Source organism: Platichthys flesus, chromosome 17, assembly GCF_949316205.1.
Source record: "Platichthys flesus chromosome 17, fPlaFle2.1, whole genome shotgun sequence".
Classification (NCBI taxonomy): Eukaryota; Metazoa; Chordata; class Actinopteri; order Pleuronectiformes; family Pleuronectidae; genus Platichthys; species Platichthys flesus.
Window position 1 is genome coordinate 13072884 of NC_084961.1, and position 27742 is coordinate 13100625.

General features: G+C 42.4%; 1 protein-coding gene across 1 annotated transcript in view; it reads left to right on the plus strand.

Moving 5' to 3' along the window:
- adgrb2 (adhesion G protein-coupled receptor B2) overlaps positions 1 to 27742 on the plus strand; it is a 212820-nt gene that overhangs the window by 133756 nt on the left and 51322 nt on the right. The window contains exons 13-16 of the mRNA XM_062410584.1: positions 149 to 236; positions 1113 to 1215; positions 5502 to 5545; positions 21719 to 21845. Coding sequence (XP_062266568.1) covers positions 149 to 236; positions 1113 to 1215; positions 5502 to 5545; positions 21719 to 21845 — 362 coding nt within the window. The remainder of the gene's footprint in view (positions 1 to 148; positions 237 to 1112; positions 1216 to 5501; positions 5546 to 21718; positions 21846 to 27742) is intronic.

The following is a 27742-nucleotide window of genomic DNA, read 5'->3' on the forward strand; positions in this document are numbered from 1 at the left end:
ATGGCAACTGTCACTTGGTATTTTACACAAAGCTTGACCTTTTTTTTTGCCAGAATTCTGTGCCTGTGCACAAGATAAACTTACAATATAAATGTATATTTGATTTTAACTAATTGGGTCTGATCATTTGCTAAATTTTCTGTTGCAGAGACAGAGGCAGATTCGGAGTTGACATTGTACTACGTCATTGGAGCCATCTTGTACCGGACGTTGGGCGTCATCCTGCCTGTGCCAAAGTGAGTATACCGCTCTTGTCTCATCCTGTTTGTGATTGTTTATCACTTCTAAAGCATTTCAAGCTTCTATTTCACTTCCGCACTTACTTGCTTGTCCTTTCTGTTACCTTTTCTACATTCCAACAAGCTTTCATCTCCCACGTAGTTCCTGTTTTTTTTTTCATTCTCAAAAAATTTCTATTTGTGTGCCTATTTTCTCTTGCCTCTTCCTTCTACCTAATTCCCACCTCCAATTCGTTCTCTGACTTCTCTCTCATAATAATCTCTTGTTTCTCTACTCTCTGCTCGTGTGTGCTTGGTTATCTGAGTTATCAGAGGTTATTATCGTAGATTTCCCTCGATGTTTTCTCTTCCTTGTCTTTTGCTTTGTCAGTGTATTTTGGACATGTACAGTAGACCCCTCAAATGGGTGCAGCCTTAATAAGTTCTGAATCTTGAATATAACTCAGAAAGGCACAAGTTGGGAGGAATCAGGAGGTTGTAAAAAGGCCTTCATAGGGGGTGATGCGCTGTTTGTGCTGGTCCTCGGCCCTTTTATTCAGGTCAGTGCTCTTGGTTGTGGATGAGCTAGATCTGTTAAAACCCCTTTTCTCCCTGTAGCTCTGCTGAATACTAAAAGGTCCAGTGTTATGATTTTACTCAGGCGCTCTCCTCACTTGCTTACCAACGCTCTCTTCAGCCTTTAATTCATGTTTATTTGTTGATGTATTTGTTTAGCTCTGCGAATACGTTCAAAAACCCTCAAACGCAATGGAGGGGAGAGAGCTGGCTGTGGATGTTGATTTATGTATTATCGGGATGTTTTTATGTAACTGTTGATGTGCAGTATGATCCTGAAGAAATACCACAGCCTCATGTGTGTTTCTATCTTTGCAGTCCCCCTGCGGTGATCAACTCCAAGATCCTGACAGTGACAGTGCGTCCTGAGCCGCAGCCCAGCGAGCCCATGGTGGTGGTGGAGCTGTCACAAATTTTAAATGTAAGTACAAGGGTCTCATTTTCCACCAAACTAATTCCATGTTGGCATCTGTCCAGTATAACATATGCATCTTCTTTTAAACATTGAGGTTGTGTTACTTGATTTCAAGATGTACATCATTTCAATAGAAAGTCTAATGAGAAAATTGGGAATATTACAGCTTTCCAAACCACTGTAGAGATTAATTCAAAGCTATAACCACCAGAGAAATCTATTTATTTTCCTCGTAAAGTGATACACGCTACAAAAATGTAAATTATTCCATATGAAGCACTTTTCCCGTGCAAAGTTTTGCATTTATTTATCGCACGCTTGTATATTGAAAATGGCTCGGGCCAAGAAAACACATTTTGTTTAAGGCTTTAAAGGATTCCTCTTCCCCCCACTGACCCATGTTTCCTGAGTTCAGAATAAAAAGAGAAAGTGCTGCATGATATAAAGCACCGTAGCGCTCAGAGAATTGCCTGAATAAATGCGGACCTCTCTGACTTCCTTATACCGCAGTGTCTCCTGGTGCCTATTCGGTTTATATTACTGTGGAGTGTGTTATTATAAACGACTCGTGGGGTATTTTCATTGGAAAGGACTAAGTGCAAGTTTAATGAGAGGCACTCTTTTCGACCTCCATGAGATGTAGATTTCATTAGCCATTCTTCTGGGTAAAGGTGGGCACAGGTTTGAAAAAATTGTTGAATATTAAATAGTCCCTCTATAGACAACACAAAAACGCAAACACATACTCCCTAAACTCGTTCAGTGAAATCAGTCTCTAGCTGTGTCATCGAGGACCTGAGGATCAAAATTACCACCAAGTGTTTCCTAATTCTTTTTTTTGTATTGATCCTCCCCCCCCTGACACACACACAGTCCATCTCCCGGCCTTAAACCGTTGATTCACTGCATAATTACGGCGATTCCTTTTATATGCCTCTATCTTTTATCTTCCTATTATTCTGCTTTATGGCACTTTTTGTACAGCAGAGGTACTGCAGGTAGCCTATCTGGAGGGTGATGTCTTAATAGTGATCCTAGCACGCTGCTCTGTTCTGCTAACCGAAGGCTCCTGCTGAGTACAGACATTTCTCTGGCACGCAGTGCAGCACAGGGCTGGGACAGTGTGGAGAGGGCAGGTGCACATGCTGCAGAGCATTCCAGTGTGTGAGAGGCCATGTTGATCCTGCAAACATTTAGGATTCCATTTTTATAAATGTTGGGGATTCACGAGAGATATAGAGAAAGGGTTTGGCAAAACATAGTGGAAATCAATACAGTACAGGCTTAAATATCCTGACCTCCAGTTGCTTTGAATGGATCCAAATGTTCAGCCCTACATTTCCCACAGAGCAATGGTAAACTGTTTGTTATTCAACCCTTTCTTCCTAATATATATATATATATATCAATATCTTTTTAACTCCCAACCTTCAGCTTTTAAGACGAGCTCAGATTCATTGGAGAAGTTTAAGTAGCATAATTACCACAACCAAGATTAAGAAGGTTTTGATAAGTGATGTTGAAAAATGAATTCAAGTCATATAAGAAAGTACATGCTTTCAGTGGACACATGTGATTAACATCTTATTAATTGGAATTTATTTAAAATATAATTGGTTTTCAAAGTCATAGTTTCAGTCTCAGTCTGAAGATATTGCTTCTTGAGATTAATGTTAGTTTAACGATATATAATGTAACAATTCTTATTTAAAGTGCTTAAAATCTACTTGTCTCATGTTATACATTTTGTCGTGTACCTTTCAAAGTGTTTCCAACAATCTTCGAACACAGAGAAATCAATTTTAGTTTTATGAAAAAACTCAAGAACTGCTTCTATGATCTTGCTTTTTTTTGTATTTTTTTTTTTTTTACCTCTTGATAGTGTTATGCTTTTATCCTAAGTCTTTGTTGTATTGCTAATGTCTTCTTATCGATTTTTTTATTGTAGAGCACTTTGAAAGGTGCTGTCTGAATACAATGTATTATCATCATTATATTATTATTATTATTACATTTACAGTGAATGTAACCTCATCAAAATAAAAACAAAATACATAAATACAACATCAGTATTAATAGCTTTCTCATCCAGAAGATACACGTATATCTGCTCCCTAAGATCGAAGCTTTAGCTGCTGAGGTTTTCATTTTGTACTGCAAAATAGATGAACAGGATTTTATGAGACAACTTCTGAATGCTGCCTAACGACAACAAACAATGTACATCCATGTATCATTATTTGACGTGTTATCGACATTGCTGAGCTTGGCCTGAACTTCGTGAGGAATTGCCGAGCAACTCCAGTATATGAGTAGCAGAGGAGGCGAGAAGGTGAAAGGAAGAGCAGAGCATCGCATCATGATGTTCAGCTGCAGTCGGTGGCGACCTTGTCCCGAAAAAAACAGAAACACCAAGCAGGGCCGTGGCAACAGCTGCCAGCTTTGCTCTCTGAGGTGTGCCGTAGTGTCCGTCCATGGTCATGTCCTCACTGAGAAGACATCTGCTCCAGTCAGACCCCTCACACATGTAGTGTGTGTGTCTTTAATAGTGAGTAAGAATCAGGAGGCCAGAAAGCCCTGTGTCCCCACAGTGGACCAGATGCCACATGTTCCTCCTCCTCCAACTCCATCCTCCAGCCCTCCTTCATCTACCCTTTTAGATTATAAAAGCTGTACACATCACTTTCTGGTAATTGTCACTCCGGTTATTCCTAGTTGCCTTTCATCAATCAAAAATCATCATCCTGATTGCTCCTTTTCATTTTCACACTATATAATCCTTGAAGTGGGAGGTAATTAAGGCTCCCTGAACCAGTGTGGTCCTGTTCTGTCTCAGCAGCTCGTGTTATCTGATTAGCACTCAGCATCTTACCACCAAATGGCTCCATGTGGCTTGCATCAGGCCGTTCCCGCCTCGATCCCAGCCGCCCAGAGACCCCTTGGATTCACCGACTCATGGAAGATCAGTTAGGGACTGTTCAGAAGAGAGGGGTGACCTTGCCTGTGTAGATCCTAACGGTTCAGACATGAATGTGTGAATCACCTCTTTCTCTTCCCCTGCTTTTGCTCACTTAAAATGTTGACTTTCAGAAAACATTCTGTTTGACTCTTCGGTGGAGGAGGTCATTTCGACAAATAGTCCTTAGGCTCCACTGAACCCTCTTACAGTGGACATCATCCTTTTTCTTTTTAAAAAGTGAGCACAGCAGCGTGGTGGTGGAATTACTGCTATAATTCCCTATGCCATAAGGGGGAGCTCAAAGGCAAAGTGCTTAGTGCAGGACTGAGGAAGGACCAACAGACTCATCTGCCTCAGCCCAGCAGGAGAAGATCATGTCAGTCGTGGGAAGTGAACCAGAAGCCTAATCACTCATTACTTTGAAAGACACAGAAAGTGTATACTGAGCTCAAAGACACCAAGTTAAGTCTTTTAATTCTTTGGATTTACTAGTTAAGTCAGGGACAGAATCTTTGATCCAGATCAGGAGCCCATGAAAGTCCCCCTCAAAAACCGATCCCAATCCAATCCTGTGCCAAATGAGGTGTGCAGGTTGAAAGGGCACGGGGCCGGATCGCTGAGGATCACTGATGGAACAAGTGGAGATGAGTCAGTTAAGGACATCGATCCTGTGATTGATTCAACAATTGAGTCTTGTTTGGCCTAAGCTTTGATCACCAGATGATTCACCTGCCGTTCGACCACCAGCAGCCCCCACCTGAGATCAGTTGTTGGGTTCAGCAATTGAATGGATTAAGTTTGAGATGTTAGCAAAGCTCGACATTGAGCCTCTACACACCCTGGAAGGGCTACTTCTTGTTACACTCAAACACATTTCACTGCTTCATAGTTGTTTACTCCGACTCAACCACTTTCCACTGCGGTTGTTCTTTAGTGAAGGATTCAAACGTTTCAACGGCAGGATGTTTATGAGCCACGCTCGCTGTGTATTATTGTCCATGAAATGGCTTTTCTTGTTTGTCTCTGACTCTCAATTCATTGCACACGCACCTTCCCTTTTTCTTTCTGCCGCAGCAGCTATTTGCCGGGCTCTGTCCTCCGACAATGATTCTTTCTCAATCTCTCCCTCCGACCGTCTGTCTCTATCCTTCCCTTTTCATTGTCTGTTTACCTCTCTCCATCGTCCGTGCAGCATCACTCTTTTTTTCTCCTCCGGCAAAGAGCTACTCTGTCGCCTGTCTGCCCTCACTCATCATTCGCTGGCAATAACTGCTTATCTTCTCTCTCTCTCTCTTTCTCCCTGCCCCTCCCCCCATCCCCCTTTATTTTGCAGGGTACATCAGATCCTCAGTGCGTTGTCTGGGACTACGGCAACCCGTAAGTTTTTCTGAGAAATGCTTTTATTGGTGTTCATGTGAGTGTGTATGCTGCAGCACTGCATGTGTTTGTCTGTGTGTGCGTGTGTGTGTAAGCAAACTGAATGAACTGTATGAACTGAAAACAGCCCTGTGTTATGGTTGATTTATTCTCTCGATGAGAACAAACACGTTTTCTTTGTGTTGCGAAGGGATCAAAAGTAACTCACTCTCAGTGGTGCAGGTTTTCCCATGTCTTATCTTCAGTGTTAACTCACACCATGTTGGAGTTGTCTGCAGTTCTCTATTTTACTGTAGTCATTATGTTAAACTTGAATGACCCTGTTTTATATGCTTCCAAATGTCTCTTGTTTGTCTATGTAGGCAACTGATGCTTTGACATTGTCTGCTCTGTGTAGTGAACCAGCTGGTGCGCTACATAATGTAAACCAGCACAATTGATCACGCAGCTCTTACCATTAACCTACATAGTGATCACTCGTTTTGTCAATAGTAAACTCAAACTTGTTCAGATCCATTAAATCAGGGGGTGGTTGTAGGACATGGTCTCATTGCACTTTTAATGGCCCACATCTTCAACCTATGTTAGTGTGAGTGAGCAAATTGGACCTAAAGTTGTATGCTATTGTTATGTGTTTGAATGGGCCATTACACTGGCATCAGTTTATGGGAAGGATGTCACAGGGGTCCCCGATAACAGTCGGAAAATCCTTTCAGAATTGAAGACGCTGCGATACAATTAAGAGCTCCACAAAGCTTTTAGAAACTGGATCTGAGAGCGAATGCTTTTAATAAGAATGAAATTTGTCAAGGGGCCATCGCAGCATGCCTCCGCCTGCTGTGACCAGAAAGATGACAGCAACATTATGCTTCCCCCTTGAAGATCACATTAGTTTATCCAGTTTTTGAAGAAGGACCCTCCAGTGACCAAAGGACACAGTGTGGAAGCGCAGGTTCACAGGGAGAGGGATAAGACATTGTGAGCTATAAAACTACCCTTCTCCATCAAGGTAGGAGCGAGACAAAGCTCCGCAAAGTCAATTAACTATCCGGAAGATTACAGCTGCAATCAAATTAAATTTGCAGACATTACGAGGGCAGGGAGCCAAACGGAATATAAAGTGGCAAGGTGGCGGCATTGTCTGTCAACCACACACACACACTCCAACTGGGAGGAATGTGGAAAACATCCAAATGTGTTTGCCGGGGATTAGGTAATATGTTTACAGACACAGATACAGAAGCAGATGGGAGACACTTACAATTTACACAAACAAAGTGAAACACATGTTCAAAACATATTCATTTGAACATGTAATCTGAAATCCTTGGGTATCATGTGGCAGACAAACAACAACACTCCTCCAGTCGTTGAATATTCATCAGATCAATGGGATGTTTGCGTTTTCACAAACACTGTTTACACTTCAGTCTGAAGATCCAACAGTCTTAGCAAAGTGCTCCTTCCGATGTGCTATAGACTGAACATAAAGATGGAGGACATGTCTTCACTACCTCCCACTATCTACAAATGAAGCCACGGTATCAAGGTCCCACATGCGACTGTGGCTGAGGGGTAGAGCGGTCTTCCTCAGACCTGAAGGTCGGCAATTTGATCCCCAGTCTTCCCCATCTGCATGCCGAAGTGTCCTTGGCAAGATATTGAACCCTGAATTGCCGCTCATAGAACAACAAATATCTGCTGATAGATGCACTGTATGAATATGTGTGTGAACAGGTGAATGTAAGACTGTACTGTAGAGAGCTTTGAATGGTCATCAAGACTAGAAAACAATTTATAAATACAAAACCATTTACATGCCCTCGACCTATCACAAATCAGTGTGTTAAGAAATACCTAAAGTGACAAAATTAATTGAGGTTTACCTTTAATTTGGAACATGTCTAATTGATTAATATGGAGGAGGAGGCAAGGTTTATGATCTATTCTACAGCCATCGACAAGGCAGCGTTATATGTGCTTTGGCGTCTCTTTTGGGGAAGCTGTCATGTCTTTCATCCTTATTTGCAGTCTATCGTGTGCACACATGTATGGAAAATGAGTGAGGCTGTGAGGCTTCAAATAAGAAAAACCTGGATGTATGTGCTGGTCACGTGTAAAAATTAGATGCATCCACACAAACATGTACATCATGTAGAGTACATACACATCTAAAAGAAAATACACCTACACAGGGCACACATGAGCGTTGTGCCGAGCAGTGGAAGTCGACTGCAGTCAGCTGGGAGCTCGCAGGTGGGACGGGCAGAGAACATGTTGTACGAAGCAGCCGTTTGTTTGCTGGAGGACATCACCTCTCTGAACCTGGCTGTCTCCCTGACTGAGCCACAGGCTCTAAGGCTGAGCAGGTGCCTGATGAGAGGCGAAGGGAGAATTTATAGACATCGACCGGACCCCGACGGCAGAAGAAACAGCAACTCGACCGCGTGCCTCTCCCCCCCGTTATTGTTGCAATGCACACGCGAGTAATGAACACTTACTTGGAGATTAAGGATCGCGCAGAGGCTTACATCTCTAAAGCCTATCATCATCCCCATCCCAATTGTATCTGCGCATGTTTCTTTCCAGCAGTGGTGGTCCATTTACAAATGTGCCAGCAATTTCAGTGGTATCTCTCTCCCATTTGTGCGCTCTCTTTCTCTCTCAGCCGGCTAAGTTGGCCAACAGTTTGTGGCACTCACAGTTCATCTCACTATTTATGTGAGAGTGTTTATTTATTTATTTTGCCCCTAACAGGCCCATATGCCGGCGCCATCTGCCCACCCAAATCGTTGCGCTCGCCATCCCTCCCTGTATTCCCCGCGTGTGTCTGTTTCCTCAACCTACTCTCAACCTGTTTTCTGGCTCAACTCAATACCGTTATGTAAAACTCCCATAAAAAAAAGTTTTACAGGTTCTGTCGGGAAATGGGGAGGCTCAGGTTAGTGAACAGAAATCAGGATTTTATAAATGAGTAAAAAAAAACGCATTTTCCGAGGCGGTTTGGAGGTATTCAGGGCACTGAAATGAAACTGGCATTTCTTTGTCTTGAAACTTCACTGGGTTCCTTCCCCAAACTCTCTCTCTCTTTCATTTGTCTGTTGGCTTTGAGTGTCTCTCTCTCATCCATGGGTAAGAGCACGATGGGTGGCTGCTGACCTTGCCTCAGGCACCGCTGTGCTCCGACCCCCACCATGCCCCAGTACGGCATGTCTGGCTAAACCTGCACTGACGTACAAACTTTCACACACAAACGCACACAAACACTGCACTTTGGAGCACTTATTTAAAGGTCTGCTGCATTACAGATTACCGTGGCTCCCTGAGATTGCATGTATGCCGATCCCGGGTGTACTAGTAGATGTACTGCAGTGATTCTATACTGTGGTGGCAGCTGCTTTTTCAATCAGAACAGACAGCTTCTTTGCTCGCATCTAAAATATACATTGTGCGACTCAAACGTTTACTTATGCCTCGCTCGTGCATTTCTCGCTCCGTCTCTAGATACATAGAGAGGCAACCCCCTGTCATCTGAGTCACAAAGCTGATGTGACTATGCATGATAGGCAGGCGACTGAGCAATCTCATTTTAAAAGCCTGCTTACATATATGACCCAGTATATAGAGATAAGTGTAACGAACACTTCAGATGGATGGATGACGGTAAGCTAGTGAGGGGCTGAGGTTCACCTAATCCTATTTCTAATCCCCGGTGGGCTTCAGCTCGATCAGGGGGGGGGGGTCAGTGGTTAAAGACCCAGGCTCCCCACCTTACCCCTCGCCGCCAGAGAGTCATAATGGCCTGGTGTGCAACGCGAGTAGCTCTAACATCCTCAATCTGGCACGGTAGATTGAAGCTTGCTTTGGGCTCAGACTGATCTGCCAACGTTATCTGCTTTGGCACAGGCAGGTCTCAACTTTAAATGAAAGTTTAAAAAAAGAGTCAAAAGGCGTATTCCAAATGCTCCTGCGGAACTAGAAGGACACAAACCTGGCCAAAGTGTAATCACATTTATTTAAGACCCACTGTACAATATTATCTATTGGAAAAACATTTTCACTGTGGAATAGATCATTTCAGCATTCTTCAGAGTACTGTAAAAACACTTTTTTCACAGAGAGGGACTGATATGCATGTGTTCAGGACCTTCCTGACTACCTACATACTGAATATCAAACATTTTAACTGCATAGATTTGGAGATTTTTCAAAGTAAAGTCCAGCATTTTCACTGTGGAATTGATCATGGAGATTTTTCAAAGTAAAGTCCAACATTTTTCCGGTGGAATAGATAATTTCAGGATATTTGAAAGTACTGTAAAAACACTCTGCTCAATAAGATCAGAGAGAGACTGATATGCCTGTGTTCAGGATAGGGTTGCAAAGGGGCGGAACATTTCCGGTAAATTTTTGGAAAACTTTCTGGAAACTGTCCATGGGAATGTTCAGCTCAGGGGAATTTTGGAAATTTTGACTTAACAATATATACGCAAATTAAACGCTGAGCAATAAAAACATCATTCAAAACTCTATTTTAAAGATGTATGGAATGCAGCACACACTTCACGTTGACTTCCAACCTTCCACTGTGCATTCCACAGATAATATCCATTAACATGCTGATTGAGGATTGTTCATCTGTCCATCTAGCCTCTTTCTATTCATTTATCCATCAATTATAAAATATTTTTAAAGACGATTCCAAATGTTTTGCCAACTTTTTATATCTCTGGTATTGCATTAGTGTTTTTTTACAAGCTTTTGTATCATCTTATTCTACATAACAATTCCACTTGCACTGTCTCATGTGTGGAGACATTTCACATTTGCAAATACTGTGCTATGTTAAGAATGACACAAAGATGCAGAAGCATATAGTCAAGTGTCCAAAGTTTCCTCAGGGCTTAAATCAGCCTATGACAAAACAAATGTTTATATTTATGTCTGTATATGACAAGGTAAATACAGTGAGTATGAGTTACCCACACAATTTCCCGTTAATTCCTTAATTCCCATGGAAAGTTTCCAACTTTGAATATTCCCGGAATTTTGCAACCCTAGTTCAGGACGAAGTGTAATCACATTTCTTTAAGAGCGGCGTGCAGTATTAAGTATTGAAAGGACATTTCCCCTTTTGGGGAAATGTCCCCCCCCCCCCATACAACGTGCCGACGTGTCCTGTGCACAAAGGGAGGCCTCAGCCCACTGCAACCTCGAAAAACATGACCAACTATACGAGATGAAAAGGATGGATGGTGAAATGGAGGCATTGTACTAAAAGAGTGAAACTATTTTCGATTCAGACAGAGTTGTCCCTGAGGAGACAGCAGGTAGTTCAGGCTTAAAATAGCCCCCCATATGTTTACATCTGCGCAAGATAATCATCAATCTATAATCAACACGGTACAGCATGTAGCTGTGCCAATTACAAGTGCATTACACAAGCGATCTGTTTTCTTATAGCCCTTGCTGTGAGGCAGTTTATTAGCTGAGCAAGAGTAACAGAACGCGCTGAAATGTATATTTTGACATTTAAATCTTTGAGATAAAACAGAAAAATAAGGAGGTTAACTACTACTTTTCATTTCCCTGATCTCAAATGCCTTGTATAAATAAACTGCTGTAGCATATTTTTTTCATGTGTGCTCAGCGTCACCGATGAACACTGACACGCCAGATCTTAACGGCATAGCCACCAGGAGGAGGGAGAGTGCTGGTCTGAGGGGGGGGCTTGCTCCACTTTTCCATCTGACTGAGCAGAAGGGATCAAGACTGTGTCGAGCAGCGCGGCAACACAGCGAGAGGGAGTGGGCCGGCATAGGGCTTACACAGGCTCTGCCTCCGTTTGGCGTCACAGGACGTTGACGGGCTCTTAGCTCATTCCCCCCCCCAGCAATCACAAAAGTCCTTAGAGAGCGTGTTAACATGGGACGTTCGATTCTCAGCGCACGACAGCCGGATTTAGTGGACTTCTGATGGTTCTAAGAAGCTGTTACGTGTTGAGATCAATTCTAAGTAGTACGCTACCAACAAGTGTGAACTTAAGCCATGTTTCTTTTTTTCTGCTACTGGATTTCTCGGATAAACCTGGGCTGCTTGAGTTCAGGACTTTTTCGTTCGAGTGAAGAGTCGATGTAAAGCTGGTCGAGAGTCATTCTCTTTTTTTATTGCTCCATGCCATCAGGTTATTGATGCATCATGTGACCATTGGGGGGTAAAATGGACCACTGGACATGGTTAGCCTGTAGCGCCGCGACTGTTTCACCTGGACAAAGTCCTCGATGAAAATGAAGTGATCACTATTGGTATGTTTAGATTAGAAGTAGTGGATAAGAAGAAGTTCTCTGCCGGCCTTTGGAATATATTTTACTGCCGGAGCCACTCGGTGAGTAACATCGATTTCCTCTTTAAAATCTATTCCGGGTTTACTGGAAATACACATGGATCACATTAGCAACCTGAATTCAAGCGCAGTGTTTGCTTTCTGCTGATCTTGTTGACTTGCACATTATCCTCTTTACTCTTGTGCGGCTGGAAGTAGGCTGAGAGGGCAGTGTGTTAGTGCTTTGTGAGTCTCCGAGTTGTCCTCGTGGCCTTGGGCGTCCCAGTTGAGCCCCCAACCCCGGCGAGATGCTTAGAAAATCTCCTCTACATTTTCTCTGTGGTTTAACATTTGAAAACCAGGTTGCAAATATGTAGAAAAATATACCTTTGAATACTTTTCACCAGAATCAGAATGAGTAATCCATTTCCTTCAGGAGCCACTCTCTTCAGAGCCAGGGCGGCGTGTCCATGTAGCACAGAATGCTGGCAGTCGGAGAGTCAGGCCATTTATGGCTGTAGCTGAAACCTGTATCTGTGCTTTTTCTGTTTGCTCACTGGCCTGCACACCAGGGAGAAAGATAATCCCGGGAAAGAAGCTTATAAATTAGCCCATGGCCATGCCAGAGATCAGATTGGAGCAGTGGAGGTCAATGACAAAGCATCCTGCTCACATGGAAATAGGGGAAGAAGCGGGAATGGAAGGTTTTGCGCAACATCTCACGTTGCACGGGCCAAACGAAAGACGAGGGGGGGGGATCAAATAAGGGCCGTAAATGTGTCCGTTTCAAAGATTTATTCAGATGTGCTTTTAAAAAGTAAGTGAACATGAAATGAGAATTTTCCTTAACAGTTATGGTGTTGTAGATTTATTGTGGACCAAACAGTTTGGAGTTTTTCATATGCCTGACCTTGTGCTGTCTTCCTACTTAATTTGGTATTCATGTGTCGTATCGATCCAGCCACAGTAAAGGCACGTGTCAGAAGGCTATTTGGATGACTACTACATTGATTATTATCGCCCACTGAATCATATACACAGGATTCAGATGGAACGAAACATATTTCATCTGCGAGTAACATTTATATACATAGGCTGTACAGTCTTACGCATAAACATCAGAGGAAGCTCCAGATAATCTCACAGCATGTTCTTGTGCTTATAAGGCAGTCAGTCAGTGGACGAGAGGAAAAGCTTAGGTCTTACAAACATTAACATCTGGGTCAAATAAACTTATTTATGCATGCACACACACACACACACACACACACATTGATATGCAGGCCTTCGTTGTGTTAAGTACTGCAGTGTGGATGTGTACTGGCCAGTCTTGCATAATAGGAAGTATGGAGAGTTGAGTCTAGCTGATTCATGTCGGGTGAAGATTTTCCTCAGTGCTTTTCGGCTGAATTGAGATAGAAAGGCGTTTACCAACAGCATTTGTGAGTGCATGACCCATCACTGCTGTTCCTGCTCTTTGAATCTAAGAATTCAAATGTTGATACATCAAGACACATCCAAAATGTGAGATCCGATGTAAGATGGTCCGACTTTAAATTAATCTGAGGCACGCTCTGCAAAGCAAGAACAAATATGTTGGCTATTACCAAATTACCAGAGACTATAAAGATGGCATCCACTTCCTCCCATTGTGGGAAAACTAAGCCAAAATCCATCGATGATACAGCTGCCAACAGCTTGCACTTTTGATGTCCCGGGTCAGTCTCAGCTGTCAATGTTTATGGCATCAAATAATTCATTTAAACCAAACTTAGTTGGAATAAACAAGCACTTGGACATATATCAATGAGATCTGCCTAAAATGACAGAAACCACCTTTCAGAAATATGTATATCACACTTCTACTGACACTGAGAGCGAGGCGGGTTTATTAACTACACCGCCACCAGCCACCAGGGTGCAATCAAGATGATTTGGTTTCTCTTCAGGGCGGCGGTCGTGTCTTCCAACTTTATACACAGTTAATGGATCTGACCCGTAAAACTCTGAATGCCGAATCAAAATCTGAATTATGCGTGACCCTATGTCGCTGTATTTTTACGGTCTCTCTTGAAAACGAGATTCAGACTTTGAAGACACATCCTATTTAAATGAGGCTTTAAAAACAAGAACATAAAGCATGCATTCAATACATAATTTAGTTTTCTCGAAGTGAAAAATCAAGTTTATTTATTTTTATATGCGAAAAACATAAAATGACATAGTAATAAAATAAAAATAAAAGTGATGACCGTTCCATGACCAGATTAAGACTCAGAATATTGCATTTGATGTGGTTTCAGACAACAGCTGGGCTGCGGGGCCAGGATTATATGTGTGACCCTGTGCTCATCAGTACAGGCAGAGAATCACAGCACGACTACAAATGCACCATTGAAGACATTTCAGCACTGACATTTCGGTTGGTGTGAATTTGTTTTATTTAAATTTTCTTAACTCTTCAGCATACTGAGAACCTTATGGCGGTAACGTAACCACAGAGGTCTCAGCATACTGGGATAACAGGAAAACAATTGCATCGCGTCCTATAGGTAATTTATTGAGGTTGTTTTTCTCACTGTGACTTACATGGTGATGACTTACACTCAGCCATCGTTAATTTGAAGATTTACTGTGGCTTTACTTTGTTCATAAAATGGACGTAGACTACGTGATGCCAAAGCTTTGAGCCAGTGTTCTCTAAAATAACCAGCATAGGGCGACTCACGTAGTTTCATAAATGAGTCAGTTACTAAGGAAGCCAAAAAAAAAAAAAACCTTTATTTCACTTGATTTAAAATGTCATATCATGCAGAGGTCATGGTCTCATTTGGTCAAGTATTCTTCTACACAGCGTGATGTATATTTTGTAAATTATTATCATTTTTATTTGAATTGATTTGTTCTTTTGCATTTTTTAACCTTTTTTAGATAAGTGCAACACAAATACAGTTGTTATCATTATGAATATAAAAATAGATGATAAAATATTGATTGCCGTCTATTACCATCCCATTGGGCAAAGGTTCTAGGTGGGTGTGCTGGGTCCTTGATCTCTCAGTCAGGCTCCACCCCTTGCCCCTCCAAATATGGTAGCTTCTAGTTTAATTGCGGTGTGAGATGAAAGGAAAATATTTTCACATTTATGTTCTTCACCTTTCTTTTCTGAGCATGTTTCTTTTAACAGAATGGCACACAGCAATGCTTGATTAACAACACAGCATCATGCTACAACAACTAATAGGTACAAATGGTTATCAGCACAATAGTGTAAAAACAGGAACAAAAAACCTGTGGAACAAAGAAAGATACAGTCAAATGTGCCTGTTCCCGTGCAACACGCAGGTTGTAAATGTTGCCTCAGTGTGTCATTGACACTGATGTACAGTGACAACGTCAACACAACGGTAACTGCGCGTCGGTGTCCTCTTGAGGCCACTTATCTCCATGATACTGCAATTCCCTTTCTTCTACAACAAGCCCCAGTCCCTCTGTCCGTATTCATAAACTCTCTGTTTGCTATGTGTATCAGCAAGTGTCACTGTGAATAACAATGGCCTTACTTTCTCACACGTTACAACATTGCTTGTACAGTGCACTTCACAATATCTGGCACTGGATATTGAATTCAATCTCTTCAGACTATCCTCTGTGCTTTCCTCGTCTCTTTGCATGATTTGCAGTTTGCTGTCCCCCCCCCCCCCACCCTTCTATATTTTCTCCTGTGTAAAATCATTGCCTGTCTGTGATTCTGACCACAAGTGACACAAAGGCAAATATGTTGCTGGTATTTGACGGAACGCATTGCCAGACATGAGCACCGAGACGCCGACTAATGGACGCCGCGCATGCAGTTTCCCACTATCAAATTAAAATGGACCAAAGTGTATATTTTGTTGACAGTCATCTCCTGAATCAGATTTGACAGCGGTTGCCCGCAGCTAATATTAGCTGATAATGTTAATCTTCATTACATCAATGACAGCTAATGTGAAACTGCATTTCTCATGTAAATCTGGTTTGAATGCTAGACATTAAATGTTACCCATACTGTGTGTTCGCAGCCATAAGGAATCATGCAAAGTCAATGCTCTTGCATGTTTTGAAAAGGGCAGAACACGCGTACAATGAGGATTAATGAACATTTTATTCTAGATTTTCTGGCATGTCTGACATTTGTTGCCAGCTAGAGATTAGCTTTATGTGTCTGGCAAATATGATTTTCTTTTTTTCCCCATAGAGCTGACATCAGGCACTTAAGGTTTAAGAATTCAGTGAATGTTTAACCTTTTTGTTTTTTAAAAAGGGGCAATTGGCTTTCATAGCACTGCCCTTTTAATCAAGAGTTGGTGCCAATTTCTTCTCGATGGACATTAAAGGTCAACCAAACCCTTTTTTTTGTTCGGGAACTATTTTTCCTTTTTTTATTATCGGCCGCTACATCATTCAACTAGCAATCAGGGATTACAATTAAGAGCATTGTGCCACGGTCACTCAGTGGTCATTGTAAGTTTTACCACACTGCATTAGAAATAGAGTTTGAGCTGTGTTGGTTTCATCTCCAGCATGGACCAGATTCTTTGCCACCAACCGTTTGGATATAACGAACATGAAAAACCCAGTTTTAAACATGTGAACGTGTGGTTTTGTAGTTCTGCAACAAAGATAAACATTTTATAACTGCTCCCCTAGATTCCACTTAAATATTGTGCATTCATGAGCCACAGAGGATTAGTCACAAAGATGCTCCCTGGATTTTTTATATAATAATTTATTCTTTAATGGTCTTTTTATAGTTTATCAAATGTATAGTTCTTTAAGTATATCGCTCTATATTCAGGTCAATGTTTTTCACGTCCACTAAATTATTCTACAAGATCTATTGTCACTAAGCTTTGTACAGACATTCGTGGTTTCCAGATGATGTATCCTGATGCCTTTGGTGACCCCCCCTCACTTTTCCTCTTTATGGGCAGAATGCAGTTAGGTTTTGTGCATCAGTGTGAACCTTCAGGTTTCTTTTTGTTTGTGTGTGAGTGTGCATGTGTGTGTATTTAGAAAAATGCACCATCTGGTAGAGATGATGAACATGGGGAGCGTTTCATCTGCTAAAAACTCAGCATGTTAGCTGATGATTGCATTCGGCTCTCCTCAATGATGTGCTTGACTACAGCATCACGGTGCCACTTAAAAGCATATGGACTCTTAGTAATGTTAGGGATATAGTGTACATGTTGTGGCTCAGGTACATCCCAGTAAACAGTTTGAACACCGTGGGCATCAAATAAAACTGTAGTCTTTGTCGAAGTCAAGACTAAACAACAGATGTGTTGATTATCAAAACGCGAAACTGGAAGATGCTGTGTATATTTACACATCTTAGCCTTTTTTCTACTCTGATAATAACATATTATTATCTTTGCAGTATGTATTTGGGCTCCACAGCCTATAAAGCAGCCGTACTGATATATGCACCTGTTTGTACATCTGGTACCTGTTTTCCACGATAAGAGGAGTCGGCAGCAGCTCCAGGCTCATTCAAATGCTCCAACAAAAGTAAAACAAAAGCCGCGTCCCCTTAATCTTCCCCCGCAAGCTACACCCATCTGATAATTTAATACTTCCATGAGCCTACAGCATGTGAGATGCACAGTCTGTATCAAATTGTGGGCGAAATACAAACCGAACGAAAGTCAAAGCAGGCCATTCGCTGAAAGGCATCAAAACCAACAATTAAATCCATCTGAACTAGACAACGGTCAGGAGTTAATTAAACTGGAAACGCAGCAGCCAAAACAAGGAGGTCACAGATAATGTGTGTTGGTGCCTGTTGGTGTTATCTTCCGCGACCCCCCATTGTGAGCTACCAGACAGCTTCTCATTACCCCGACGTCCTCCTCGCTGCCAGAGAATACTGGATGTGCCTCTGCTGAGTGTGATCAGACTGTGTGTGTTAGCAGTGAGACGCATGCAGGCCTTCCCGTGTGCATCTGCCATGCTTTCAGCTACATACATCACCACAAATAATACTTCCCGCTTCCTGTCCGTGAAATGTGCAATCTTTAATGCATGTGCAGTAACAGTCCATAAGGAGATGCTATGAACGGAGTCATTTGTAAATATTTTACACGCCGTCTCCCGGGAGTTCACAGGCAGAACATAGGTTGTACGTGTGTAGATGTAGCATGAGATGAATCCTTTGTCAGCACATGGAAGCCGCATAAACATGGATGTAATTTCTCGTTAAAAGTGCACATGCGTATTCTTGCATTCTTGTCTGTTACCGAGTCCTCTTTCTCTCTCTAACTCACACACAGCTGCACACCGTGTTGCTCCCTGTCAAGCTGTCGCCTCGCCGCCGCGATCGTCTCTCCGATCTTCAGTCTTTGACGTGTCACTGTGCTGATGATGATCATCGGGGATTTAGTGCTCACATCTCATTACTGATATTATGAATTGAGTGTGTCTGTGTGTGTGTGTGTGAGTGTGCGTAATTATATGTTTGTAAGTGTGTGTGTTGCTTTCCTTCATGTGTTGGATTCACTTTCATTCAAGTAGAGACATTCCTGTCATTTAATCCTCCACTAATCGTGTTTGATCAAGTGATGTTGCATACTGTGTTGAATGTGTTGTCTTTAGAAAGTGGTCCTTGTTCTGCCTTTTAATTCATTTATTTGATCAGACCGCAATTTAGTTTTTCTGGGATTCAAGATACAGTTCAGTGTATCCATACCTATAGTATACAGGAAAGCAGTACTGCACAGTGACTTGATGGGCTAGCTGAGCAACACAACCAACTCCGCCTGACCTCCCTTGGGCTCTAAGCAAAACTTTGCTACCTACAGTCACGCCTGACTACCCAGTGCTCCCGCTACCAGCCTCCCTCCTTATTACGTTTTGCTCCATCTGTTGGTTTCAGAAAGAAAGCCTGCAACCAGCATTCCAGAACAGGCTAAACAAACAGCCCATTCCAAACAGACGTGCTATAGTGGAGAAGAACTTGCAGAAAATACAAAATATAGAAAAATAAAAGAACATGACACTGCTTGGTTATCATTATCGGTTACATATTTTAGACCAAACTCTTGTGCGACAGGGCATTTTTAAGCCAAAGTTTAACCAAACTATTGGCTTCATCAAACATAATAAATAGTTGGAATTGACTCTCAGTTTTGCCAGGCACTATGTTATAGAACAGCCCAGGAAGTGGCTGCTGAGCAAGACAGGGTCTCACAGCCGAGTGAGGTCAGTGAGACAGAGAGATCTCCTATAGAAGCTACTTCACTAATCTGTTATATGATGAATTAGAACTTGGAGAGGAGAGAACACAAGTTTTTCTAGGGTTGATCCAGCAATCATGTTCACGACGGTTGTCATAGCTTCCGGAGACGATAGCATACGGCTGCTGCTAAGGAGATCCATAAGGGTCAAAACGTCTCTTCTGAGATGCGAGACATCATTTCCACTTCTGCATTGTTTAAACTGATGTCTATTTTTGAACTCTATATGGTCGAACACTGCCTGCCTTGCTTGTCCTGATGACAGAGCGCTGCAAAAGTCTTAGCATTGTGTTGTTTGGAAATGGATGCAGAGTATGTGTCACAGAGCTGAATGTTGATATTAGTATGAAGAAACTACACAAAAGTATTTTGTGGGTTCAGTTTGGGAATTGTGTTGGATTTATCGCAACGATATTGAGGAAAACTAACACAATACATGATTAAATTTACATTGTTAGAACTATAAATATTTACATCAACAAGCCACAGCTTATCATTTCCCGGAGATGTAAACAGTGCTCAGCTGTACTTTCAGGCAAAGCCCACATGTTTTTAATTGTATTGTGTGAACTGAAGATTGCAAATCCAAGTCCTCACACGGACAACACAATTTTCCCTCCAACCACTTTTGAGGGTACTTATTGCCATTAGCTTGAGATGAGCTGATTAAGTTCTCCACTCAGCCATTAGCAGTGAAAACCGTGTAAATCCTTGTCTCTGCAGTATGATTACGTTCCATCTTCTTCTGCTCTACAAAAGTTTTACGGAAGAACAAACAAAAATTAACCAAAGCTTGTTCATAAAAAAATAGCTTTTATACTTGTATCTATCTTTTAACATGTTGTTGTCGTCATTCCCCAATGTAAAGGTTTGTTATCATTGCAAAGCATTGGCTGAGGGAGGACGTGGACAACCAAGTTCCTCTTGCAATTTACATCAAAGTTTTCCTTTCTGACGTCAAAAAAAAAAAGTCTTTTGGTGTGGTGTGTGATTTGGCTGCTAGCTAATGCTGTTACCCAGCGATGTTGACATATTTCATTTGAAGCTTCCTACAACCACATCTAGTTTTTCCTTTGAGTCTGAAGTCACCTGTCACTAGAAATCTAGTAATTCCCGAAATTGTTGCTTGTATTTGGAACGCATATCTCAGAACTCTTCATATCATCATCTTCACACTTGGCATTCCCGTCTATTTACAGGCCCAAAGAAGTGTATTGTTCAATTTTATAAAATTTAGACATATGTTTCATAAAATTGACTTTGAATAATCCAGCTACTAGTGCTATGGCTGGAACTCAGCGCAATCACAGCAACGGCAACTGAGTCGAGCTTCAGCAAACTCTGAATTACCAAGTGTACAGCCTTTACTCGCTGCAGCTCAATTACTACAGGTCACTTTTACAGTTTCAGAAAGAAAGCTGCCACCAGTATCACCACAGGCCCAACAGGCTCATTCCAAACAGGCAGGTTTACAGCCTGCATGTAATACTTCATCAGGACCCTGGAAGTTAAGTGACATTTGATCAGTGAATAAACAATTCACAAATGTCATCACGTTCCTATCTCAATGTTCAAACTTGATGGATTTGCGGCGTGTAGCATGCGACATAACTTTTTCCTCACTCAACCGAAATCACCTCAAACCAGTTAGAATAAAAAGGGAGGCAGAAATCAAAAACTGATTGTGTGATCGTGTAGGATATCATTCCTCTTAGCAGGTGGGCTACAATGATATGCACTCAGGGCCTTTATGTCCCGCTATCGCTTCTGCTTTGTCCCCCGTAATGTTTCTACCTATCTTAGGTGACTGCATAAAGCAGCGTGTACCCAGGGTTAAACATAATGTTAATGTGTAATGGGAGCCGCCACGGTAATTAGTTCAGATAGAATCGTATATTGATTGACCTCCGCACGCAACCTTCTATTGAAAACACTAATACGGAACTGATGGAGGGGCTGAAAAGAAAGGAAGGACAAGAAAGATGTAGAGCAATACAGTGTACAAGGTTTTGTTCTATGAGATTCTGCACACGCTGCCCCTTGTTGGATGTCAAGGCAATTGAACGTTTAGCGCTGAATAACCCCATCCGCCGTTTAAGCCACAGTGCTTTTTGTCAACTGTTGGCTTCTACAACCCCCCCGTCTGCTTATCCTCAAGGCCTCGAGACTCCTGGGGTCGAAAAGAGGTGGGATAGAGAGAAAAGAAAAGAACAAAGATGAGGAAGGAAGTGTTTAGGGTGCTGAACACGGAGAAGACTCGAGAACAAATGGGGTGATAGGGGCATCTAAAGAGCCACTCAGTGTGTGCGTGTGTGTGATTGTGTGTGTGTGTGTGCTGATTGCTGCACGATGGACCTACAGAGTGAATGGGGCAACTTGATGAACTTGAATGTGAAACTTTCTGTCCATTTGAGCTGCAGCCTCCTATTGGTGTGTGTTGTAAAGTGATAGCTTTGTGTTTGTGTGTGTGTGTGTGTGTATTTGACTCACAGTCACTGTTTATGTCCCCTGTGACAGCCCCCCCACCCATCGCTACCACTAACCACCCCCCTCTCTTCTCCCCACCTCCAGGGAAGCTGGCGCGGAAAACTGGGGCACAGAAGGCTGCCAAACGCTCGCGTCAACCGCTGTCCACACCAAATGCCTGTGCAGCAGGATATCCACCTACGCCGTGTTAGCGCAGCAAGCTAAAGACCCGGTAAGTCACAGCGATGCATGGCCTGATGTACTCATGTAGGACTGGGGGAGAGGGAGGGGGCGAACGAGGCAGCGACTACCAGGGGCCAGGTCAGGAGCCAGGTCAGGAGCCGGACGGGTCACTGCAGTGTGAGTTTAGCTGGCGTCCCTAGTCAGATGGATTTTACTGCAAATTGCAACAGGCTGTTTAGGGCCTGTCATTTACTGTCTTCATAGATAGATGCGCTCGTACGACCTGTGTCTTCCTTTATCATGAGGAGCATCTTCTATTGGATCTATTGGATCTATTGGATCGTGGTATAGTTCACTCCACTAATCAGCTCTCGATTGGCTGTTACTCTCAGGGTTATGGAACTTTTTGGGGGGGAGATAAAACTCAACAAAGGTCCATTTTCCTCAGCGAGCCACTTCCATGAGACAGGAGAGAGAGAAGAGGCATCCGGAGAAAAGAGAGAGACTTGCATTGGGTCCGTGTGTGTGATTTTTGCCTGCAGCACATACCCTGTGCCTCTATAAATAGTTCATGTGCCTTGCATTGTGCGTTTGACATGATTAAAGAAGGCTTTTTAGCCGTCCGGGGGTAATGTCTGTTCTGATGCATTGACCCAGTCTTGTGTATTGCACTGATGGACATCCAAAGACCTGACAGCTCTGAGTTCAGCTGATTCTCGGAGTCCAAAAGACCCAAATTCATTAATTGTTCTGTACCCGGATTGTCAGCCCATTTATATCACAACCCCTGTGCTATCCACACCTAACCCAATTCATTATTTATACCCACTTTCTTATATTTTCCCTCCACCTTTTCAGTTTCCCTTTCCCTCCCTTTTTATCACCCTCCCCTTTTGCCACCTCTTTCAGCCTCCCTTTCACCTTGTTAACACTTCCAGTTGTTGTTCTCACTTTATGCCACAGCTCATTGACTGCTGTGGTCGCAAAAATGTTCCCTTTAGCTTTGGCTGTTAATTTGCTTACTTGTGCCACTTACCCACAAGGACAGTGATTACATTAAATAATCAGGGAGTGCAAGTAGATGGAGTTTGGCTAAATTTGTTTTTACACACTAGAAGCAACGAGAGCTTTTATCCCCCCCCCCCCCCCCCCGCTTAATGGTTAGTTTAGAAAATTGAGTCAGTAAAGCAGATCCCTAAGCACTGGAGGAGAACTCCAGGTGTTACAGAGATGGGAAGTGATTGTGAGGAATGTAGGGTGTAGGGGAGGAAATGTTCAACCAAACAGAATAGGCAGTTCGGTCTCAGCTGGAAGGCAGAGCGAAGAGGGAGAGAGCAAGCAAGACGGATGGCAAGGAGATTTCTGCCCTAAGTAATAATGCATTACAACCAGCGTTGCTGAGATAAAGAGCTGGCCACTTATGCGGACATCTATTCATGAGTAACCTGTTCACATTGCTACAATAGCATTGGTAAGTGCTGTACGGAAGACATTAATGTCCCTGTGTCTACATACCTTCCACATCAAACATGAAAAAACACAAGATGTGGCTCCGCATTGATAGAGGTTAGGTTCTCTTCATGTAAGGTAGTCAGCAGTCAGAGAAGTTAGTTTTAAAGAGCTGTATATTGAAAGGAGGAGCTTGTTCACGAGTTAGGTTTAACCATTCTCTATTTCATTATTACCATTATAAGTATTTAAAGTGGCTATTATTGATATTTTTTTAATTAAGTATGAAATGACGAAGTGCAAACAGTGTGGCGATGTACAAGGGGTTTCTATTTTATTTTATTGTGGAGCCGTCCTGAGCAACATAACTACAGACAACAGACGAACACAGCTAACAACCAGTTGGTGAACATTTATTCACTATAGAGTCCGATATTATCTTGAGGAACTGTTAGGGACCCAAAACAGAGATTGAATATTAGATTCACAGTAACTCCAGTTGTACCGCTGTACAACTAGTATCTGACAGCCTCTAATAACCAGCTGGCTTGTAAAGGATTTCTAAAGCACACCGTGTAGGCGTGTGATTACTTTCCTAACCCCCCCCCCCCCTTTTTCTATTTTATGAAGTCTTAAGAGGGTCAAAATTATGGTGATGGCCCTCAGGTGAGCAACTCTAATGATTTATTTTATTGAACCTCAAAGCCTGAATTGCTCAACAAGGGTCTGGGACCAATTACAGAACTCAGAGAAACATTAATTCCCATTATATGGAAAAAAAACACGATAGCTGCGACCTATAAGCTGAACGGGTCATTCCAGAGGCTATTCCTGGTTCCCGGGACTTCTCTCTCTCCGCCGACCAATATTGACTTTTCCCTCGACACGCTGCGAGCAGGTCGTCCATGTCGAGTAAAAGAGGGAAAAAGCGCATTGACGTTTGTGACATTTGTGACATCTGTGAAGAGTATGTTGGTCATTAGCGATTCATCACTCAGCTTTCTGGTACCAACCATTAGACCCAGGGGCTGAGGACCGGAAGGTATGGGTCAGTGTTTGTGTGTCAATGGCCCTCAGTCAGAAGCTGTTGTGGCCAGCGCTGAGTGCAATTTGTTGCTTTAGTGTGTTCCAGAGTTCGCTTTTTTATTCCGGCGGAAATTGGATTTTACAAAAGAGGAGGGAGAGACAGATTGAATTTGGCATCACATAAAAAAATATATAAAAAACAGCCACATCCAGGCATGCCAATGCAGACAACTATAGGTATGGAGGTTTGCACTTAAAAACAAACAAACAAATGCTCAGGCAAAAAATTCACAATCACACACACAAACGAGGACTCATTTGTTGTGTCCAGACTGTGCGGCTGCTGGAGTAGAGCTGAGTATCAGCAGCCTAGCTCTGACAGCTTATCCTGGGCCTTGGCACTAGGGAAAAGGGGGGTTGAGGATTAACCTCCATGTTTAATAGAAAAGGGAGGAGAAGGAGGTATGGGAGGGGGTTTTGGCGGTGGAGGGATTTAGAAGCAGCGCTGCCATTACAGACCGTTTTTTACAGTAGAGTGAGGGATAGCCAGTTAATCCTGTTTACTTTCAATAGCCTCTGAGATTTCCGTGCGTGCGTGTGTGAGTGTGTATGCATGTGAGGGTGTGTGTCCCTGGAGAGACCTTCACTATCAGACACAAGACAGAGGTTGTAACTTTGGAGAAACAGCGGAGAGAGAGAGAAAGAGTTGATTGAGTGAGGTCATGAAGCCATACAATAAGCCAAGCCACTTAATTCCCAAAATGACTGCAGTGGGAATACAAACCCCACGGATACGTCTGGACTCATTGCTTTCACCGTGCTCATTGGGATCATGGGATTTGGAATAGACAGAGGTATTGGCTTTGTAAAAGTCAGTTTAACATCTTGGGCCTCCAGTTAATCAAAGTTTATGCCTCTTTGCATCATTTTTGTCAGCACATAAGGCGGCTGTCCTATTTATGTTGGAATTGATTACAGTGCCCCTTTCGCACTTGTTTGCTGGGTTACATTGGGAATAGTAGCTGAAAAGGTTGGTAGTTCAAACAAAACAGGAGACCTTGATCCAGTCGGCCTATAGGAGCGCACAAACAAACCCTTTGGCTGGCAGTTGAAAAATGCCACAGCAGGCACGGAGGAGAGGGGATGCCTTCTCTGTTTCCATCAATTATTTAGAAACCAATTACTGTATCAAAGCAATTTTCTCCAAAGAACAACATGTGAAGTGAGTTTTGTGTCTAAAAGCTTTCTCACAGCTTCTTTTACCTGCCACACTGACTGCCCCATCATTCTCATGAAATGACTGGTTCTACTTAGGATGGATTGCAACGGGTTTCCTCTGCTGTCATTAGCACCCGCCGGCACCTAATCAGGATGGAAGAACCTCGGGGCTCAGTCTATTATTTACACTTATTATTGCCTGCAGTTCTGTGAGGGGATGATGGGAACGAATGAGTGGCCACGAGATGGCAGCTCCTATTTGAATCTATTACATCTTGGACATACCTTGGATAAAGAAAAAACAGCCTTTCCTTAATAAAGACTACAAGGTTACAGTATCCAAATATCTTGTACTTGTCAAATGTAATTAAAAGATTTACCTTGCAAGGATCCACATCAAAATCTTTGAATCCCTTTTGTCACGTTAATTGAAAGTGAGTGTGTCCACATCGGAAATATTTCAGATGCGTTTCCCTGTGAAGATATATAATGATTGAGTGTTGTTGTGGCAAGGACAAGTTTACCGGCTAATTGGATATTTTAACATTGAGTAGACAATTTTTCCGATGTGTGGGTGTGCACCCCTGTACAGGATAACAATTTGATTGAGGGGTCGAGAACAGATTTAGTTTTTAGCTTCCTTTGGTCATCTCACAATTAAAATGTGACAAAGATTGTGTGGACCATAGAGTGTTTCTAAAGATGGATGACATGAGTGCTTCCCACAAACCAATATATTGCCACCTGGTGGCTGGCCGCAGGATAAATTATATATTCCGTCTTCTTCATTTCAGCAGATAGGACCAACCTTTTGAATTTAACTCAAAGTACACATTCATTTTTCTCAAAGTTGGTTTCGGTCATGTTCAATTGTTAAATGTTGGGCTTTGATTAGTTCGGATTAGCTAAACTGGCTAGCAACCTGTTCCTGATTGACAGCTGAGACTGACTCAAAATTGGTTGAGTGCATTTATAAGTGAGACCTCGCTACCACAGCTCAATTCCCAGATAGTTAGGCAGGCAAGGAGAGGCAGAGTCCAAATGAACAAGACCTATTATATCCGGGATATTTTGGCTTCATTGCTGACTATTGGGAGGAAGTGGAGACACTTTATTTACAGTCTATGATTTGAAATAAGAAGACGTGTTGCAGTAAGTGTTGCAGTGCTTCCGTCCCTATGGTTTGAGATAGCCCTTGAAGAAATGCTTTACGGTGCCATATGTTCTTACTTTGTGTTGGATCAGGGCTTTACTCTGTAGCAGATATTCTACATTCAGCCTCAAATAGCACTGCAAACCTGGATTTTATATATATATAAAAAAAAGGGCCAGCACTTGAAATGATGACTTTACATTTTAAGTCACTATGTCAGCCTTGTAAGTTGTCACAGGCTGACAGGAGACTTATGGCTTGTCTTGAGGCCACTGAAGTCAGAGTCTGTCAAGCTGAAACCTGGAGGGTCTGCGGAATTGATTCAGTTGAAGCCTATCACAGGTTATGTTTACCTAGCGCTGTCAGGGCTTCACATGAGACCGAATTGCAGGAACACTAGATTAGCAATATGTAGAGCCTTGCAAAGGTCTGCTGATGTGTACTATAGTGTATTTGTGTGCCTGATCCTGTTCCTATTCGGGGATAAATAGCAGCAAACGACCGCCGTTGTAAATACCTTGAATTTTGTAAATGCCACCTTTTCGAGAATTATGCAGCATTTCACAAGGGGCATAACATTTCCTCAGCCTAAATGGGAATGTTAGACACACCACAAAAACCTGCATATTGCATGGAGTCTGAGATGGCCTCATCCAACCAAATGCAATATTGATTGTATGATAAGTGCCTGAAATTGCATTTGTCTTTTCCCGACAATAAGCTGTTGTGGCTGTGAAAAAGACATTAAGCAAAAGCATAATGTGATGTTGTTACAACTCTGCATAACATCTTAAGAAAGAGGTTGGGCCAGAAGCATCTAACTTTGAAAGACTGTTCACATGGTAATTCGATATAAAAAAAAAATTATAGCAAACTGAAGCATCTTGATATCGGTCCAGCGGCTGGCTGCGTTCTTATCCTGTATAGTTTGGCTTCACTTCTGGATAGTGGGAGGAAGTGGTGACGCATTGTTTATCTTTCAAAACAGTCTATGACAATCTAAAGGGTGAATATTTAAATGATTATACATGCTTTAACATAGCTTAATATGTTGGCATCGGCATTGTTGGTATGCTAACATGCTAACAGCAGAACAGTGC